Source organism: Ipomoea triloba, chromosome 15 (assembly GCF_003576645.1).
Source record: "Ipomoea triloba cultivar NCNSP0323 chromosome 15, ASM357664v1".
Lineage (NCBI taxonomy): Eukaryota > Viridiplantae > Streptophyta > Magnoliopsida > Solanales > Convolvulaceae > Ipomoea > Ipomoea triloba.
The window spans coordinates 18,498,031-18,516,866 of NC_044930.1; the positions used below are offsets into that span (position 1 = coordinate 18,498,031).

Below are 18,836 nucleotides of genomic sequence, written 5' to 3' on the forward strand. Positions count from 1 at the left end.
ATTTATTATGATTCCTTAATTTTAAAATTGTATAAAAAAAAATTTTGAATTGACACTTCATCTCTAGCAATCAATTTGATATAAATTAATTAAATTTCCAACTCATATTTGTAATAATCAATACGGTACCTAGCTTAACCCCAAGCTTTTTGTATTACTTTTAAGACTCCAATTTTTATTTATTTATTTATTTTTGTATTTATACATGCATATATGTAAAATTAAGATTGGTCCTCTTAAGAATTGTAGTTCGAAAAAAAATTAATATGGAACTATCCTAAAAAATATTTAAAACTAAAATTTCTAAAATAAATTCATTGGTTCAAAAATGTTAAAGTTTAAGGTCCATTATATTCTAGTTTAAAGTGCATCAATTTAACTCTTAAGGTGCTTATGCTTAAATGTTAAGGTACATTATTTTCCAGTTTAAGGTGCATAATTTCGAAGTTTAAGGTGCATCAGTTTGAGACATTTGATCATTTACATTCATGTTATTAGGAAGCGCATTTATATATATATTGGGGTTTAGCATTACGATAATATCATCCAAAAAATATTCAAGTAGTGATTCATACTTAAAAGCAAAGAAGTGGTGGTGGTAATGTTTCCCTCCACAATAATTTAGGGATAGATTAAGTGCATATATCTTCCAAACCACTTCTTTCTTATATCAACACTTAGCCTTCATTTACTTACCAAAAAATTAACATCTAAAGCCAGGTTTTCTCACGGATGGAGGGTTTAACGCTTAAGCAATTCGTTATTTCATTCAGACGGAGCTTTCCATCACCCCTTTTCCGATTACGACGCCGGAGAATTTTATATTATATTCTATTATTTCTTTCTTCAATTCTTTTCTTTAATATCAAATACTATTGGTACATGTAGTAAGAAAGATAGTATGTATGTGTGTCTATATATATGTAGGGGTGCTCAGGTGCGGTTGTGTAGTGAGAGGAGAGCCATTGATCTTGCCAAAACAACGTTCAGGATTAACAATGTTTTTAAAAAACGCGGTGGCAATTTGGTTATTTTTCATATAGGTCAAACTTAAGGTGCGTAGGGTTTGTGGTGCGTCGTGTTTTTTCTTTAGGTGCGTGATTTTTGTGCTTAAGGTGAGTGCAATTATGTGCTTAAGGTGTGTAAGTTCCGTGCTTAAGGTGCGCATGTTTTGTACTTTAATGTGCATTGTTTTCCTTCTTAAGGTGTGTGGTTTCTGTGCTTAAGGTGCGTCAGTTTTTTAATTGATAACTTAAGTGCGTTTTTTGTTGAAACTTAAGATACATCAATTTAAAACTTTAGGTGCGTGGTTTCCTTCTTAAGGTGTCTTTGTATCACTTAAGGTGCGCCATTGTTATAAGCTGAAGGTGCGCGATGTTAAGACTTAAGGTGTGTTGTTCTAACACTTGGTGTGTATTTCTATCACATAACGTGCACCATTTTCAGCTTATGCTTCTTCCTTATAGACACTCATTTTTTTTTAAAACTTTCATTGATTTGAGCCGTTGATTTAGATTTGATCAACGGCTCAGATCTAACCACATGATAGCATCCAAGACTTCTTCCGCGCTGAAACCCGTCACAATGTGTGTGTGTGGTGGGGGAGGGGGTGTTGTATCGAATACAATTAGCATTGTAGATTTTTTCTAACAATATAATATTATATATTCCCAACTAAGGATAGTGCAAGGGATCAAATTCGTCAAGGTATGGAATGCGATAATGGAGCAACATGTTTTGGAAGAACTCTCACATATATAAAGTTTAATAGTATTTGACTCAATCAATTTCAAATTTGTTAGGATCAAGCACTTATATCAAAAGTTGTAAATGTTCTTATACTTTTATAGTTTACTACTTTACCAAAAATTATAACTAGTACTGTAATAAATACATACTTTTATTTTCTTATGTTTACATATATAATAATCAGTGTCGCGTTTTGATGACTACAGGATGTTGAATATGACTGTCCAAAACTCCACCCAACAAAATTAATCGACAGAACCCTTAATGTCACTATTGAATACCGAGAAATTAAAGGTTTCAAGAGATGGTTCGAATTTGTTAAGTGGATGCCCGGCTTGGGCACCTACCACCCTTAGCTTGTTCTTTGCTTATCAAAGCCTTTTCCATCACAATGGTGAATCTTTCGTCTAATGGTATAGGACAACTTAACTTTCATCCTCTAGTCTTTGCCTAGATTTATATTGTTTTCACTATAACAATATAATCACAGAGAATAATACTACTTATAAACTTTTTGTATAAAATCTCTTTTATTCTGTTTATTTTACTTGTCATGTTAATAATTATTGACCAAATCAACATTCTTTTTAGTTTATTATATATATATATATATATATATATATATATATATATATATATATATATGATCGCGTTCAGGTGAAAACTACCCGCCCATGAGAGAACTGAGAACACTTCGCAGCGCGCCACATGTCCAGATGTAGTTGCACCTAACGTTATAACTAAGTGCACCTAGGTGCATGAATGTTAACAAGGTAAATTAATTTCATTTGTAAGTGAAAATAGGTGCACAAGTGCAAGTAAAATGTATTATATGTGCAAGTAAAATGTATTACAGGTGCAAGTAAATTGTACACTGAACATGAATACTAAGTACATCTAATGTTATAACTAGGTGACCTAATGTTATAATTAGGTGGACCTAGTGCATGAATGTTAACAAGGTAAATTACTTGCACTTGTAAGTGAAAATAGGTGCACAAGTGCAAGTAAAATGTACGCTGAGCTCAATACTAAGTACACCTAATGTTATAACTAGTTGCACCTAACGTTATAAGTGGCTGCACCTAGGTGCATGAATGTTAACAATGTAAATTATTTGTAATTGTAAGTGAAAAAATTGGGGTACTTGTAAGTGAAAATATGTGCACTTGTAAGTAAAACTAGGTGTACTTATAACACAATTACTTGCACCAAAATTTGAGTTATTTACAAAAATGCCACTGCATTATTTTTTTTTAAATTAAATATGATTCAGCGTTCTCATTTCCTTCCTAGGTGATGGTTCGCACTGAGCGCGCTCCTATATATATACATACATATATATATATATATACATACATATATATATATATATATATATATATATATATAATGTATTTTTATTTAAATTTTTAGTTGAATAGTAAATTTAGTGTAATTAATTTTTATCTATTTGAATTTTATACATTAATACTAAAGTAAATAATATGAAAAATTACATTGCAAACAGTTTGAAAATGGAGCAATTAAGTATTATTTAAAAAATTGATTATTAGTTAATTCATTATATTATTGTGAAATTAAAATACAGTGATTATCTTGTTAAAAAATAAAAACGGTCATAATCGAAAATGAGGAAGATAGGCGGCAAAGCCGGCTAATGGGATATGTTAATTGTCAGAGTTTGCTTCACAAAAAGGGAATTAACTCCAAAGTCCAAACTCCATCCCTTATAAGTATGGACTACTCTTTCCATGCCATTCATTCAACTCAATATTCTCCTAACTTAACCCTGTAAAGCAATTTAAATTTGACCTGGCCTCGAACTCCATCTTTCTTTTCTCTTGTTTCTTTCATTATATTCCTTAAACACTATTTCTTTTTGTTGTTGTTCTCATCTTTCACATTATATTGTTGGCCTCTCTCTCTCTCTCTCTCTCTGGTCTTTGTTGTGGCATTGTTGTTGTGTCTCCGCCTTCTGATACAAGGCTTAGTTGCTTGCAACAATTAAGCAAAAAGATGGCGGCCGGATATGAAGAAGTTGGTGTTGCAGAACAGTGTCTTCTTCACACTGACCCTTTCATCTTGGAGCTCACCAATCTGCAGAATCAACTCAAAGGTTTATCCTCTCACTCCCCCCCTCTCTCTCTCTCATAGAGTTAATACCTCCAATGGTCCTCCGAGTATTATGATTTTATAAGTTGTGGTCCTCCGAGTTTAAAATGACCACGAGACGTCCTCTAAGTTTTAAAAAATAACCACCCATGATCCTTAGAGATGTCTCGTGGTCATTTTAAATTCGAGTTATTTTAAGAATTAAGACTACGAGTGATTATTTTTTAAAACTTAGGGAAGGTCTCGTGGTCATTTTAAATTCGGAGGACCACACTTGATAAAACCTTAATACTTAGAGAACCATGGGAGGTATTAACTATATATATATATATATATAGATTTTTATTCTGGTGAGAAAAATTCTTTAGGTGTGGATGTGAGGACAAATCTAAATCACTGATCTCACTTGGGACATGGTTCTCACCTGATTAAGGACCAATATATATATATATATATATATATATATATATATCCATGTGCGCATAGCACACTAGTAACACCACTCCTGTTATATTTTTTTTTGAAAGAACGTGGCTTTTATTTGGTTGACCTACCACTAATTAAAAGTGAAATTTAGTAACAAATTAAATATTGCCACATCATGATGAGAGATGGATTGGATGGAAACAAAATATAAGGGATATTTAGAATTACTCTTAAAATAATGATTATACTCAAATTATTGAAAAAAGTAATGCTCCGTATATAATTTTGAAATGTGTTATGGATTTCTATGATCTATAATTTTGCTATCAGATTGTTGGTATAACTCATAAACTATTATTGGAAGAGAAGGAAGCTATAAACCATTATTTAAAAACATAGCACAAGGGCAATTTGGTCTGAGTAAAATGCAAGGTATAATAACTATTGCATGATGTACCATTGTTATGGACAAAAAGGACAAAAATTAAGGGTATATCCTTCATTGGTGCTTTATATACACACATAATGAAATTATTGAGAAGAAAATAAAATTTCTAAGAAAACAATACCCCGTATATAATTTTGATGTGAGTTTCTATTTTTATATATAATCCGTAATTTTTTTATTCGAAACATGATATATATAACTCATAAAATACTATTGGAAGAGATAGAATTATAAGCCATTGTTTAAAACATATATAATACTGAAAGACAATTTGGTTAATTAAACATAATACCATGAGGGCAATTTGGTCAGAGTATTATATAAAGTACAATGTTGCATATAATATAAAACATAAACCTGATGTTCAACTATAATTCTATAAAACTTCAATTCATGCATGCATCAAGACTAACCATATATGGTGATCAACCTCATCATATTCATATAGAACAAATTTCATTTTTAGTTATTAACTAATGTAGTTACTCCCGGTCCGCTTTTTATTTTTGTCACATTACATTCTTAATTTTTCATTTTATTGTAACAAGTAGTTATCATTTTAAAAATTTTGTTATTCTATCATTTAATAAATATTACTAATATGTAATTTAATTATTCAAATTTAAAAAGTTTACAAGAGAGGGATAGAAATTACATGTTGGTGCAAGAAGATTGAATGATTAAATTACATATATATTAACCCACTTTATTAAATTGTGAAATAACAAATTTTAAAAGGAAGACTAATTGTGACAAGCAAATAAAATTTAAGGATGTAATGTGACAAAATTAAAAGAATAAGACTAGGCCCTGTTTGGTTAGAAAAAAAAATTTTGAGTACTATTGACTTTGTTACAGTGTAGTATCTGTTCATAACTACTTTCTCAACCAAATGAAGCACAAAGAGCCAATATCGCCTCCACTGAGGCTCGAACACACCCCCTCCCATGTGGGGTGCAACCGGGTGTCACTAGACCACAAGGCCTTTGGTCCTATTTGGTAAAATAGTTAGTCTATCAGCCAATTTTGGCTTGTTTGACTTGTTTAAACAACCAATATAAGTGTTTGGTTAAGGCCCTGTTTGGTAAATGGCTATTGGCTGATTGGGTTGGCTGTTTGGGTTAGAATGAATGATTTGTTGATAATATTAGCTGATTATAGAAAGTTGTTTGATAAATTAGTTGTTAGTGGATAGTTGTTTGGTATAATTTCTTTTCTCAAAAAGCTAATTGAAAAGGTTGCTTTGAGTGACCTTTTGAATTTTAGCATTTTTGAGTTACAAAAAGCTTATTAACCAAACAACTAATAGTGATCAAATAAGCCAAAATTGGCTGATAGGCTAATTATTTACCAAACAGGGCCTAATTAATTTTTTTTGTTAACAGTTTATTGCTCTAAAAGGCTAAAATTCAGCGGCTTTACGATTAACTTTTTTAGAAAGTTATTTTGCATATCATCAGCTAACAGCTAATTTATCAAACATCTTTCTACAATTAGACAATACTATTAACTAATCAAATCTACTAACCCAATCAGCTAACAACTGGTTACCAAACACCTCCTTATGTAACAATGTAACAATATCTATAGTAAGTTTTCTTGTTCTATTTCTAATTTCTTTCTTTCGTTTCCTTGGATCCATCAGTTTGAAGTTAGTTTCATAATAATGCATACATCTATTTTACATTTTATAAGTCACTACTTAATTTATATTTATTGGATTATAGGTAGAAGTTTTTGTCTTGAAAAATAAAATTATGTGACTTAACTCCTAGTTCAAATAAAATAAGCATAAGATGAGGTATATGTTTTTTTTTTTTTAGTGTCAAATAATTAATAATAAGATAAAGGTAGGATTTGAAGGTGATGAGAGCTTAACCAGTGATCATCAATTGAATTGATAAATGGAGTGTTGCTAAGCAGTCAATAGGGAGTAAGTTGTTCCAGACTGTCTAACAATGGACTTAGGATTGTTTAAGCCACAAAAAACTTTAACAATATTTGTAATTGGGGTATTAGGTGGGGTTTTCCACCTATCTCTTCCACTTTATGCCACACTTTATTCAGCAATCATCATTGTGAAAGAGCTCAGGTTGCCTTTCTTCTTTTAATAATCATAGTACTAATAATGAAAAAACAATTACACTAGCTTCTTAGGTAGCCTTTTTATTTATTTATTTTTTATTTTTTTATTTTTTATTTTTGTTCATTAGAACCAGATATGCTTAATTTCCAGGCTGCTGCTGACAATAACATTGCAGTTTTATTAAAATACTATATAAAATTTTCTATAGCTCCATGATTTATGAGTAATAAGAATTTCAACGTTACAGCGTTATACTCATAGGTGATCAGACAAAAACACAATTGAGCTGATGAATATTTTGTCCACTTAACAAGTGGATAGAAATTTTAGTTCACTTTTCAAGGTGGACAGAAAATAGTGGCCAGTGATATTGTAAATCCCTAAAGTGGATAGAAACACGATTTTTAAGAGATCAGAAGACTTTCAATAATGCTAAATGATAACTTGTAAAGTTTTTTTTTTTTTTTTTTTAATGTAAAAATGTGGGTGAATGTTATGAAAATTTTGAAATTACAGAGAAGGAAAGAGAGCTGGGAGTGGCACAAAGTGAAAACAAGGGATTGAGAGCAACAGAACAGCTCAAGGACAAGGCTCTTGAAGAGGTACTGAAAAATGTCTTAAACAAGACAATAGTTAAGAAAAACAAAATTTGTTCCTCAAGTGTACATGAACATGCATATCTAAATTGAAGCAGAATTTGGCATAACTTTTATTTTTTTCCAGCTTGGGAATGAAGTTAAGAGATTGGAAGAGAAGTTGAAAATCAGCGAAAACCTTGTTGAACAAAAGGTTTGGCACTTGGTTTAGTAATCTATTCTACTTCTGTTGTAAATTAGAGTAAAAGGCAGCAGATGAAATGTTTGATCCAAAATTGATGCAGAATCTCGAAACCAAGAAGCTAATGAATGAGAAGAAAGAAGCCCTGACAGCACAATATGCTGCAGAAGCAGCACTAAGAAGAGTATATGCTGAGCAGAAGGAAGATGAGTCTATTCCCATTGAGTCTGTAATTGCTCCCCTCGAAGCCGAGATCAAGATGTACAAGAACGAGGTACGTTGACGTTGAAAATTTGAAGTTACTGAACACAATTTCTCACGTTAATTAAAACCGTTTCCAGATTGCAGCGTTGCAGGAGGATAAAAGGGCAATGGAACGGCATAACAAGTCGAAAGAAGCAGCCTTGCTGGAAGCTGAGAGGATACTGAAGAGTGCCCTGGAGAGAGTTCTGATAGTAGAGGAAGTTCAAAATCAAAATTTTGAGCTTAGGAGACAGATTGAAATCTGCCAGGCAAGAAATTTTCAGATTGGTGAAGTTAATGTTATTCCTCTCATCTGATGCAAATTTAATGCATGCAGGAGGAGAACAAAATCCTCGACAAGACAAATCGTCAAAAGGTATTGGAGGTTGAAAGGCTGAGCCAAACGATTCTGGAGCTCGAGGAAGCCATTCTTGCAGGGGGTGCAGCTGCCAACACTATTCGTGACTATAGACGACAGATATCTGAGATACAAGTAAAAAAAAATAATCATATATGCCAATGATATGATCTCAGTTTTTCTGCAAACTAATTTAACATCTGATCTTAGTTTTTTTCTGCAAATTAAACTTGTTATATATAGGAAGAGAGGAGGACACTGGAAAGAGAACTGGCACGAGTAAAGGTGTCAGCAAATCGAGTGGCAACTGTCGTGGCAAACGAGTGGAAAGATGAGAATGACAAAGTTATGCCAGTAAAACAGTGGCTAGAAGAGAGAAGGTTATTGCAGGTTTCAAACTTTCCTTTCCGATCCGATCCTGGCCTGTTTAGATTCAAGATCTGTTGTTTAATTATAATTTCGGGTTTGGATTTACAGGCAGAGATGCAGCGGTTGAAGGACAAGCTTGCCATATCAGAGAGAACAGCAAAGGCAGAAGCACAGCTAAAAGTAAAAAGTCTAATGTTATTCCAAAATAAACCCAATTTTGAGGCTTTGAAATGCTAACATTTTTTTGGTTTTGGTGCAGGACAAGCTGAAGTTAAGGTTGAAGACTCTTGAACAAGGGTTAAAACAGACAGCCAATAACAATGTAAATCCTAAGGTGTTGAATGGATTCTCAAAGCCTGAAAAAGCCAACCACTTGTTTGGAATTCTGTCAAGCAATTATGTGACCAAGAAGAGGTCTGCATCACAGCCAAGACCCTCCATGATTAACAGAACTTCAGACCAAGAAAGTAGTGCAGACAATTCTGGTGAACCAAATCAGCAGCAGAATAATAATGATCAGAAAAAGAGACATCATGGTCTGTGGTATTCCAGAAACAGGATTGATGACGACGACAATGGTGAAAAAGAAAATGCAGGGATGAAAGAGAACTCTGATAATAAACTCACAGATTCAGGGAATTTCAACAATAAGAGCAGAGACTATGAAATCACTAAAAACGACGAGGATATGGTATCCGGATTCCTTTATGACAGACTTCAGAAAGAGGTCATAAACATGAGGAAATGCTTTGATACGAAAGAAAATGCTTTGAACGCCAAAGACGAAGAAATCAAGGTGAAGTATCTATCAAATCAGTAAACACATACAAAAACGTACATTTAATAATTTCATCAGCAACTGATTCTGAAAATTGCAGATGCTAACAAAAAAGATTGAGACACTGACAAAGGCCATAGGAGTGGAGTCTCGAAAAACAAAGAGAGAAGCAGCAATAAGAGAAAAGGATTCATCATCAACAATAAAGTATAAGTATGATGGCAACATAAGACAAACAAACTCCTCATTAAAGAGGTCTGTAATCAATCTAAATACATCTTTCTTTCATTTTGTTGATTGGTTCGTTTATGCGATTGTTGATAACAAGTTGTTGATGTTTCCAGTTCAATCAGGGTGGCAAAACCATAAGATGTAAAGCAGGTGCCCTGCTCCGGTTTCGCGAGTTCTTGGTTGCACACTTGTACATATGATTGAATGAATGAATCTTGTTTGGGTGGAAAAAATAAAAAAAAAAAATACCAATTCATTTGTAAAAGAGGATGGAGTCAAGACTCAAGAGAGAACCTCCATGAATCTTGAAAGCCATAATGTCTCTTTTTTACACTGCTATTTCTCTCCCTGGATTTTACATGAATGGCATTCAATAAAAGCATGTTAATTTGTTAATAATTCCTAAGCACTACTTAGCTTTCACCAAATGAAAAATTCGCAGAGATATATGTTCCACCCCATTAAAAACACCATACACGCACATTATTTAACATCTTTTATTTACTGTGGTATCATACTTCACTATGTATTCTACTTTTAGTATTATATTGCACATTTTTTATTTTATACTCCGTATTTATCTATAATGAAAAAGAGCTTTTTGTACTTGATACATTCATTGTCTTAAAAATTGTCATTCTTTCTAAATTGAGATGCCTCACAAAAATTTGCATTCCTTATAAATATAACATTTATTACTCGCCAAAGACCTTGTGATCTAGTGGCATCTAGTGTCCCGGTTAACACTACGTTGTAACAGAGTTAGTAGTACTCAAAATAACATTTATTACTCAAAACATGATTTATATAATTATATCTAATCAAAATGGACAATATTTTTTATATGGAAGACATTATCATACTACATGATTGTACTACACTCTTTGGGTAATATCATCTGCTCTATATATAGCAGAGATATTATCAATAAGAGTTAATACGCAATATAGTCTTCGACTTTGATGGTTTTATACAATTTAGTCCTTTGTTAAAAATTCGATTAGTTGATGGTAAGAAATCGAGTTTTAATGGTAATTTCTCATCCTTCATCACATTTGGGAATCTTCTTTCCCTTATTAAGATCCACGCAGAAATGCAAATTTTCGTACCAAATCAACTTCAACCCTCAATAAATAAATATAGAGTAAATAAATATTTGGGTACGAATATTTATATTTTTGCGTGTATTTAATAAGGGAGGATGAAAAATTACCATTAAGACCCTATTTCTAACCGTTCACTAACATAATTTTTAACAAATGACTAAATTGAGTAAAATCATGACTAAATTAACCACAAAAAGTCATTTAAGACTAAATTGAGGAGTTAATTCCAGCAATGATCCTCCGACTATGTTGATTTTTCAAAATTAGTCCCCGACTTTTAATTTGGACAATTTAGGTTCCTTGACTTTCAAATTCTTTCCAATGTTGGTCCTTTCGTCAAATTTTGGTTAAATTGAGGTCAAATGAAGGGGTAAAATTGTCCGTTCACTTGTATACTCGTATTTCTTCTATCCTATACGCTATATATATGAATATAATATCAGTCGAAGAGACATCGAATGAGATTATATGGCTTCGATTGAGACTTCGACTGAGATTATATTCATATATACATCGTATATGATAGGAGAAATACAAGTAATAATACACTAAACATGTAAACGAACAATTTTATCCTTTCATTTGACCTCAATTTAACCAAAATTTGACGAAAAGACCAACATTGGAAATAATTTGAAAGTCGAGAGACCTAAATTGTCCAAATTAAAAGTCGGGGACTAATTTTGAAAAATCAACATAGTCGGAGGATCATTGCTGGAATTAACTCCTAAATTGAGTAAAATCACTATAGTCAATGACTATATTAGGTATTGTCTCTTATCAATAATATACTACCATCATTGTAGATCACACGTCTGAACATTCTGAAGGAGGTGCAACTGATTCTAGAGCATTAATTAAACAGTATTTAACTTTATTTTTATACACATTCAACCCCTTCCCTTATCTCTGCCTCTTTCTCCCCGATTGATATGACTACAAAACTTTATTATTATGGGCAAGAAAACTTTATTATTATTATTATTTTTTTTTTTTGGATTTGAACAAGAGTAAGCTTAATTAGGTTGAAAATAAATATTTAGATATTAAAATAAACAATGCTAAAACGTCGAAATAAAAGAAAGATTAGAACATGATACGATGCAAAAGTCAATGATTAATGCAGGCTTTTATTAATTTAACAAAGAATTGAAACCAATTTAAATATACAGTATATATGCAATACGAGTATACGACTCAGGCAACAACCTGGCCACTAACCTTATTTTTATGAAAAAGATAATACAATAGAGACACTTGTGCGTTTCGCCGGACTTGAGAAAGGAACAAAAAGTTAGGCACTTAAACCCAATGATCATGACCCATAAGTATTATTATTATTGTTACATGATTGTGCACCCAGATGTATTTTCTTCACTAAAGTACGTGTAATCGCATCTGCACCCCCCATAATAACCTCTAGCCTGTCCACAACGACACAAATTTGGATAATTTTCATAGCACGGCCGGGGTGGTGGTAGTGGTGGTGGTGGTGCAACCGGTGTTCCATACCATTCATAACTTGGCTCGTAACAGTACATCGGTGGTGGAAATCCGTGAGTAACCGGCATCACCGTCACTTGCCCGGGAGCCGGTACATTTGATATTGGCTCCGGTTGCTTCATCGGCACCGGTACCGGCTCCGGTGCCGGAGGACCTTTGGGCTTCTCAGACTTCTTGGCATCCTTGGACTTTTCAGCTTCGGGCTTGGGAGCTTCTTTGGGCTTATCGGCCTTGGGAGCTTCTTTGGGCTTATCGGCCTTGGGAGCTTCTTTGGGCTTTTCAGCCTTGGGAGCTTCTTTGGGCTTATCGGCCTTTGGAGCTTCTTTGGGCTTTTCAGCCTTGGGAGCCTCTTTGGGCTTTTCAGCAGGTTTTGGTGGCTTGGGAGGATCTACAATCTCAATACTCTTAATCACACCACCTCCCTTATAGCACAATTTGTCACGGATCTTCTCAGGGCTACAGCAAACCACTGTGATCCTCACCTTATTCTCCTCCTCATTGTATATTTGGTCTCTGATTTCTTTTGTCCAAAAATTCACAACAAAAGTTAGGGTATGGAACTCATTTGATTGAGAAAGTAGCTACATTATAACAGGTCAATAGTACTCAAAAGTTAGAGTATGGAACTTTACAAATTTTTAGGTGCCCAATTGTCACGTGTTTTTGGTATCACACACAATTGTACATGATATTTCGATTATATCAAATACTTTAATATAGATACTAACAATATTCGGTACAATTCAATATACAATGCATGCTTATACATCGTACAAATGCCAGATCCACACCTTAATAAATAATTTTTTTTTTTTAAACATGTAACTTTGTAAAGTATTAAAGGGTATTTTTAATAGTTTAGAAAAATAAGAAAAAAACATGAAATATAAGAGAATGGAAGTGTATGTTGATGAGCAAAATATATTAGATATCTCAAAAATTGTTACCAAATCTGATTTCAATACACTATACATGCATACATAACCATTTATGTATAGATCCAACTTAATTCAATTCCAGATAGTGTATAGGTGTTAGAGACTCACGAGGAATTTTGCAAATGACTTTTTTGACCTTCTTGTAGCAGCTGGAGCACTTGAGATCAACAGTCAGGAACATCACAGTGGTCTGTTGCAATATATATATACACACTAGCAATTTACTGATTGAATGAATGGTCAAATTAAAGAAACTGATAGATGAGATTCAGACTCACATACATACCTTTTCAGGAGCCATGGCTGATAGCAGAGATCAGACCAGATGATAAATTGTGGAGCTAAATCTGCAGCAAATTTAAGAGAGAGCAGAGAGAAAGAGAAATGGGTTTAGGAAGATGGAGAAGAAGAGTGTGAAAGTGAGGGAGGGATTGAGGAGAAAAGAGTGTTGAGATCCATGATATCATCAAGGAAAAAGAAGATTTTGAAGGGATCACATGAGGTGTCCTATTTATGTTGCTGACTCTGCACTCCTTTTTCTTTTTTCACATACTAATAATTCTCTCATATTCTACTAGGTCCTAAACTTCATAAATCCATTTCAGGCTCATTACAAAAAATAAATTTAATCAATTTAATTTTGAAACTTAATACTAAATTGTATACTTATCCCATAATATATCCAATCCAAACACAAAACTCAAATATCCAGGTTAGTTGATAATCAGGTAAATTATACAAAATCTTTTAACTAATTCACAAATCTTCAAAGGCTCTTATGAAAATTGACAGAGGAAGTAAATCACAAAATATGTTTCAACTAGTATAAATAGTAAGTTTTGAAATACTTGTATACTCGTGTCCACAATAAAATCATTTTATAACTCTTTATTTTTTAAATTATTTGTAAAATTCCAACTATAGACCTTAATAATAAAATACATATATTAACTTATTTTAAATTAATCAACTAAGGCTATATTTAGTTCACACATGGGAATTGGAATCGCAATGGATATCAAATATTTAGTAATGGGTAATGGGTTTTAGTGAAAGTATTTTGCATATTTGATAATAGGGTGAAATGCGAATGATTATTAATAGTTTGGGAAGCTGAAGAAGAAGGAAAATTAAATCCTTATTTTATTAGAGAATGAGTTTTGCAATTAATGGAGTAATCAAAACCTATAATAGTATTCTAACAACCTGTCAACTAAACAATAACAATGATTTTGATATCCATTTCTAATAGCTAAACCTGTCAATCAAACACACCCTAATTAAATTCTAGCTACTTCAATAAATTGAGCCTAGTCAGAAACAACACTCCGAATGCCTTCGTTGCACTTTCCCTTTTTGCAGTGTACACTATACTCTCGTCTCTTCTTATCCCATCACATCCAATCCGATATGCACAATCAATATTTTACGATTGTGAAGCACTAAAGTTCCATGTCGTTTTCCATACTGATTGATACTAGATTACTGAGCTACACCATAATTTTCAAATCACAAATTAATATTACTTTAATTACAAGCTGGAACGTAACTACCGTAGAGTAGGTATAACATTACATACGCCGGCATCATATCCTGCCCGTCTGACGTTTAACAAATTCAATACGAGGTTGCTGCTACTGTTTCATTTTCATTAATTTTCGGTTGTCAAAACTCTTTTTGTTATAGTAGGCATACACTGCACGTCGTAGACACAATATCATTAAACAGTTTATCATAAGGGTGTTATGCGGAGGTCATGTATTTTCTTTTGTTACTGCGTGAGCTTGAGGTTGGTCGTGTTCTAGTGCACATATACTAAACATGTATGATAAGATTGATTATCACTTTGTTCGGGACAATATGTACTCAAGTGAGAAAATTCAAGTGAATTCCACTAAGAGCATCCATAGTAGTGAATCTTTTGGGGTTATTGGTACAGTAATGCTTACTTGGATGAGAGAGAGGCAAGGAGCTGAGAAAGAAGAAAAAAATGCCCTGCAGGACATGATTTTTGGTACAGTAACTCTGTCCCTAAAAAAGAATGGAGTTGTTGTGTCTGAGGCGTGTCAGACGCAACAAGCGCGCCCAGTGGGCGCTTGCACTGCACGCTGGGCGCGTCTGACAAAACCTTTATTTTTATTTTCTTAAATTATATTTGTTTTGTTTTTTTTTCTCCCATACTATTTTCTCTTTCCTAATCACACTCACAAAAACTTCTCAGAAAAAAAAAAAAACCCCCTACTATCAAGAATGCTTGAAGGACCAGCTAGGGGATATCTATAAGAAGCCTCTTCCGACCCCACATTTCTCGTTTCTTTGTACCAAACTTCAGGGGCATGTTTACTAACAGAAAACTGTTTTCTGGTTTCTGTTTTCTAATTTTTCAGTTTTCATTTTTTGTTTTCCATTCTCTATTTTCTGTTTAGAAAACTTCTTTACTAACACTTATTTTTTCAAATTTATTTTTTTAGATTAATGTTATAAAATTAACAATATGTTTAATTTCGAGTGATTTTTAGACCTTATATTTAAAATATTTTAAAATATATTTGGTTTAAATAGAATAAATATAATTTTAAATTTTAAGTCCAATATATGTAAAAAAAAAAAAAAAGAAGAAGAAGTTATATTTGATATCCGAACCAAATTTATATCTATATATAACATAAATAAAAATATATCCAAACCAATAATCTATTAAGTTAATATAAAATTTAGTTTAGATAATATTAATATTTAAAATATGTTTGGATATATTTATTTGAATGACATGTATATAATATATAATTTTTATTTTGAATTCTAATATTGTAATATATGTAAAATTTCGATATTCGATATCTGGACCAAACTTGTATCCGATATAACATAATTAAAAATATCTGAACCAATAATCAATTGAGTTGAATCAAAATATAAAACGTGGTATAGATTTCAATGGTGAGAATGTGGTATGATAATGAATGTAATCATAGTAATGAATAAATATGTAAGTAGATAATGGTGAGAATGTGGTTATAGTGACATATACTCTAATAGATGATAGCTTATTCTGTTTTCCATTTAGAAAACAGTTTTTAGTAGTGTTTCATTTTTCTAGAAAACTGGAAAATTATTTCCTGTTTTCAAAATGAAAAACTGTGCTAGTAAACATGTTTTCTGTTTTCTGTTTTCCAGTTTTCCAAATTTCCAGAAAATTGGAGAAAATTTCCAGTTAGTAAACAGGCCCAGGCTTTTCGACTATTTTAGTAGTTCTTGTTCTATTGTAACTCTTCTACTTTTATATATATATATATATATATATGTGTGTGTGTGTGTGTGTAATGTATCCTCGAACATTGTTATTATTCAGAAATACAAGTTCTCAATTATTTAATTATTTTAGTTTTGATGATTTATTTATAAGATTATATTTAATATAGAAAGTTTATGTATGTTCACATCTTTTTTATCATGTAAAAAAAGAGAGGAAGAAGTTGCATGTGGAGTTGGAGGAATATACGTTAGGTATGATGACGAAATAACAGGGTGTACACCCCACCCCACATGGAGGAGGTTGGGGCAGCGTGCGTCCTCATTCTAGCCTCGTCAATTGCGTGGCGTTTATTAATTTTGTGCTTCTCCAATTACCGCCAACCGTTTACGACTTTTGTTTTCCTTCTCTTTGTCTTTTTTTTTTTTTTTTCCTCATTAGTTTTTTTTTTTTTTTGGAAATAAGGCCACCAACCACTTATATTTTAAACAAATTCTCTAAAGGTTTACTTGTTCATTTTAAAAGGTCATACTATAACTAAAAAGAGCAAATTTGCATCGTTCACAATTTTGTTACTTAAACCTCCCACCCATAACATCATAACTTGATTCCAATTTGAGTATTTTATCACGAGCGGTGTGAAAGTGTACATAGACTAGAGTACTAAATGTTGAGAAGGCTTTATTTTTACATTATTATTATTTTTTTTGTTTTTACATCAATTCCTTTTGTAGTTGAACTACTATCAAATTAAATTACATTTTTGGTGAGTCTACCTAATGTTTAGTATTTCATTTTATAAAGTGAGATTTTATTTGAACCAAAATTTATTCATTTAGATGTTTTGTTGCTTCATCATCTCATCCATAACACCATAAATTAGACCCATTTCAAGAAAATAGTGCTGAATGCCAAGTTAAATATCACCTGTGTGAACAATTTTTGAAAAGCGAAAAGTGATGTATTATTAGTCAAAATTCAATGTGAAAAAAGAGATATATATAAATTCTAATTTATACTCTTAGGCAAAATGCGATGTAATAAAAATTTATATACGCATACATTTTAATTTTGTTCACACTATAAAATACAAAAACACTCCATTTTAACAAACAGGTTTATAGATTGTCGAAAACCAATGATAATAACTTACGCAAGGTGAAAGTGTCGGTGCATTTGGTAAAACAAATTCCAAGTTATATTTTATTATTATTATTATTATTTTTTTAAAACTGAGTTTATAGCAATAAAAAATAATACGGAGTATTAGAAAAAAGTAAAGGAAAAGAGAGACAAGACGCATCATATGGGGGCCATCCATTAATGTCCATTGAATGAGTTACACCACATAATGACATAATGCTAGTTTGGAAATGAAGCTAAAGTCTAAAGATAGGTGGTCCAGAAGTTTCAGTATCCAATGATTACACTACCAAATACCATGCACAACGCCCATCCCAAATTAACTTATATTATAAATAAATAAAGTTATTAGAGCATCCCATGAGTCATGATTTTTGCAAAAATTTTAGGAAGCCAAATAAGATAGAGGAAGAGAGGTTATAAGTTCGAACTTTAATAGAGGTATTTATTTTATTGGGTTTCAATAGATTAAGAAAGTATGTATAGATAGAAGTTAAATTTTAATAAAGTTAGTAATACTAGAAAAAATAAAGAAATGGAGGAAAAGAAAAGAAATGAAAAGTTACAATAAAAATAAAAATGTTTTGTTTCCCTATCATATATGAAAAAAATAAAGAAATATGAACCAGCTAAGTAATTTATTTTTTTTCCTTCTTTTTCCTCTCACCTCTCATCTTCAACTCATTAGCCTCAAAACCTGTAAAAACTCAAACAAAAATCTCTGATAGACTTGCTCTAGCTAGATGAGGATAAGTCACATAGTAATATGATGAGGTTTTGTTTGGCATACCTAACTTATAAGCTAGTTGAAAGTTGAAAACTGAAAAGTTAGTAGCTAATAAGCTAACTGATTAAAAGTAACGTGTTTGGTAAAATTAGTTGTTGAATAAGATGATAAATGTAAAAAGACATAAAAGAACGTTTCTATAAATTTATATATTCAATTTTAAATATTGATATATATTGCAATATTAATTTAAAGTGTGTGTGTGTGTGTGACATTTATGATTTAGCATCTCATAATAAAGTAGCAATGTTTGGATTTAATTTTTGTGTATTTTTGGAAGGGTGAACGAATATTTAGAAAATATCTAGATATGTTTTAATTAAACAAGGATAGATTGTGTTATTTTTGTAAATTAATAAAAACAAAAAAAAATGTTAAAAGTCAATACCTTATTTTGAAACGCTATGTGGAGTAGCATTTTAAAATAAGCTATTATTTTAAACTCCCTAAGTTTTACTGAATAGAGCTTATAACTTATTTGTATTTAAAACATGCTATAAGCTTGACCAAACAGAACCCGATATAA

The 18,836-nt window shown here is 31.9% G+C and overlaps 2 protein-coding genes across 2 annotated transcripts; one reads left to right on the forward strand and one right to left on the reverse strand.

Annotated features, from left to right (window-relative positions):
• The first annotated feature begins 1,937 nt into the window (after window positions 1–1,937).
• Window positions 1,938–9,979, forward strand: LOC116006030 (microtubule-associated protein 70-5). The gene is made up of 12 exons (XM_031246279.1): window positions 1,938–2,162; window positions 3,738–3,868; window positions 7,341–7,426; window positions 7,548–7,613; window positions 7,705–7,875; window positions 7,943–8,113; window positions 8,182–8,337; window positions 8,446–8,592; window positions 8,680–8,751; window positions 8,831–9,367; window positions 9,450–9,604; window positions 9,694–9,979. Exons 2-12 carry the CDS (start codon window positions 3,769–3,771, stop codon window positions 9,716–9,718), a joined length of 1,686 nt encoding a protein of 561 aa, XP_031102139.1. The 5' UTR covers window positions 1,938–2,162; window positions 3,738–3,768; the 3' UTR covers window positions 9,719–9,979.
• A 1,817-nt stretch (window positions 9,980–11,796) lies between these two features.
• Window positions 11,797–13,628, reverse strand: LOC116006056 (pollen-specific leucine-rich repeat extensin-like protein 1). Its single transcript, XM_031246313.1, has 3 exons — window positions 13,414–13,628; window positions 13,236–13,317; window positions 11,797–12,709 (listed from the first exon to the last, which is right to left on the reverse strand). The coding sequence occupies exons 1-3, from the start codon at window positions 13,426–13,428 to the stop codon at window positions 12,030–12,032; spliced, it is 777 nt and encodes a 258-aa protein (XP_031102173.1). The 5' UTR covers window positions 13,429–13,628; the 3' UTR covers window positions 11,797–12,029.
• Window positions 13,629–18,836: the final 5,208 nt, after the last annotated feature.

Coding starts and splice junctions, on each gene's coding strand:
- LOC116006030 (XM_031246279.1), top strand. CDS start 3,769: ATGGCGGCCGGATATGAAGAAGTTGGTGTTGCAGAACAGTGTCTTCTT. Junction 7,614..7,704: donor AAAACCTTGTTGAACAAAAG/GTTTGGCACTTG, acceptor AAATTGATGCAG/AATCTCGAAACCAAGAAGCT. Junction 9,605..9,693: donor ACAAACTCCTCATTAAAGAG/GTCTGTAATCAA, acceptor TGATGTTTCCAG/TTCAATCAGGGTGGCAAAAC.
- LOC116006056 (XM_031246313.1), bottom strand. Junction 12,710..13,235: donor AGTCATTTGCAAAATTCCTC/GTGAGTCTCTAA, acceptor TTTGGACAAAAG/AAATCAGAGACCAAATATAC.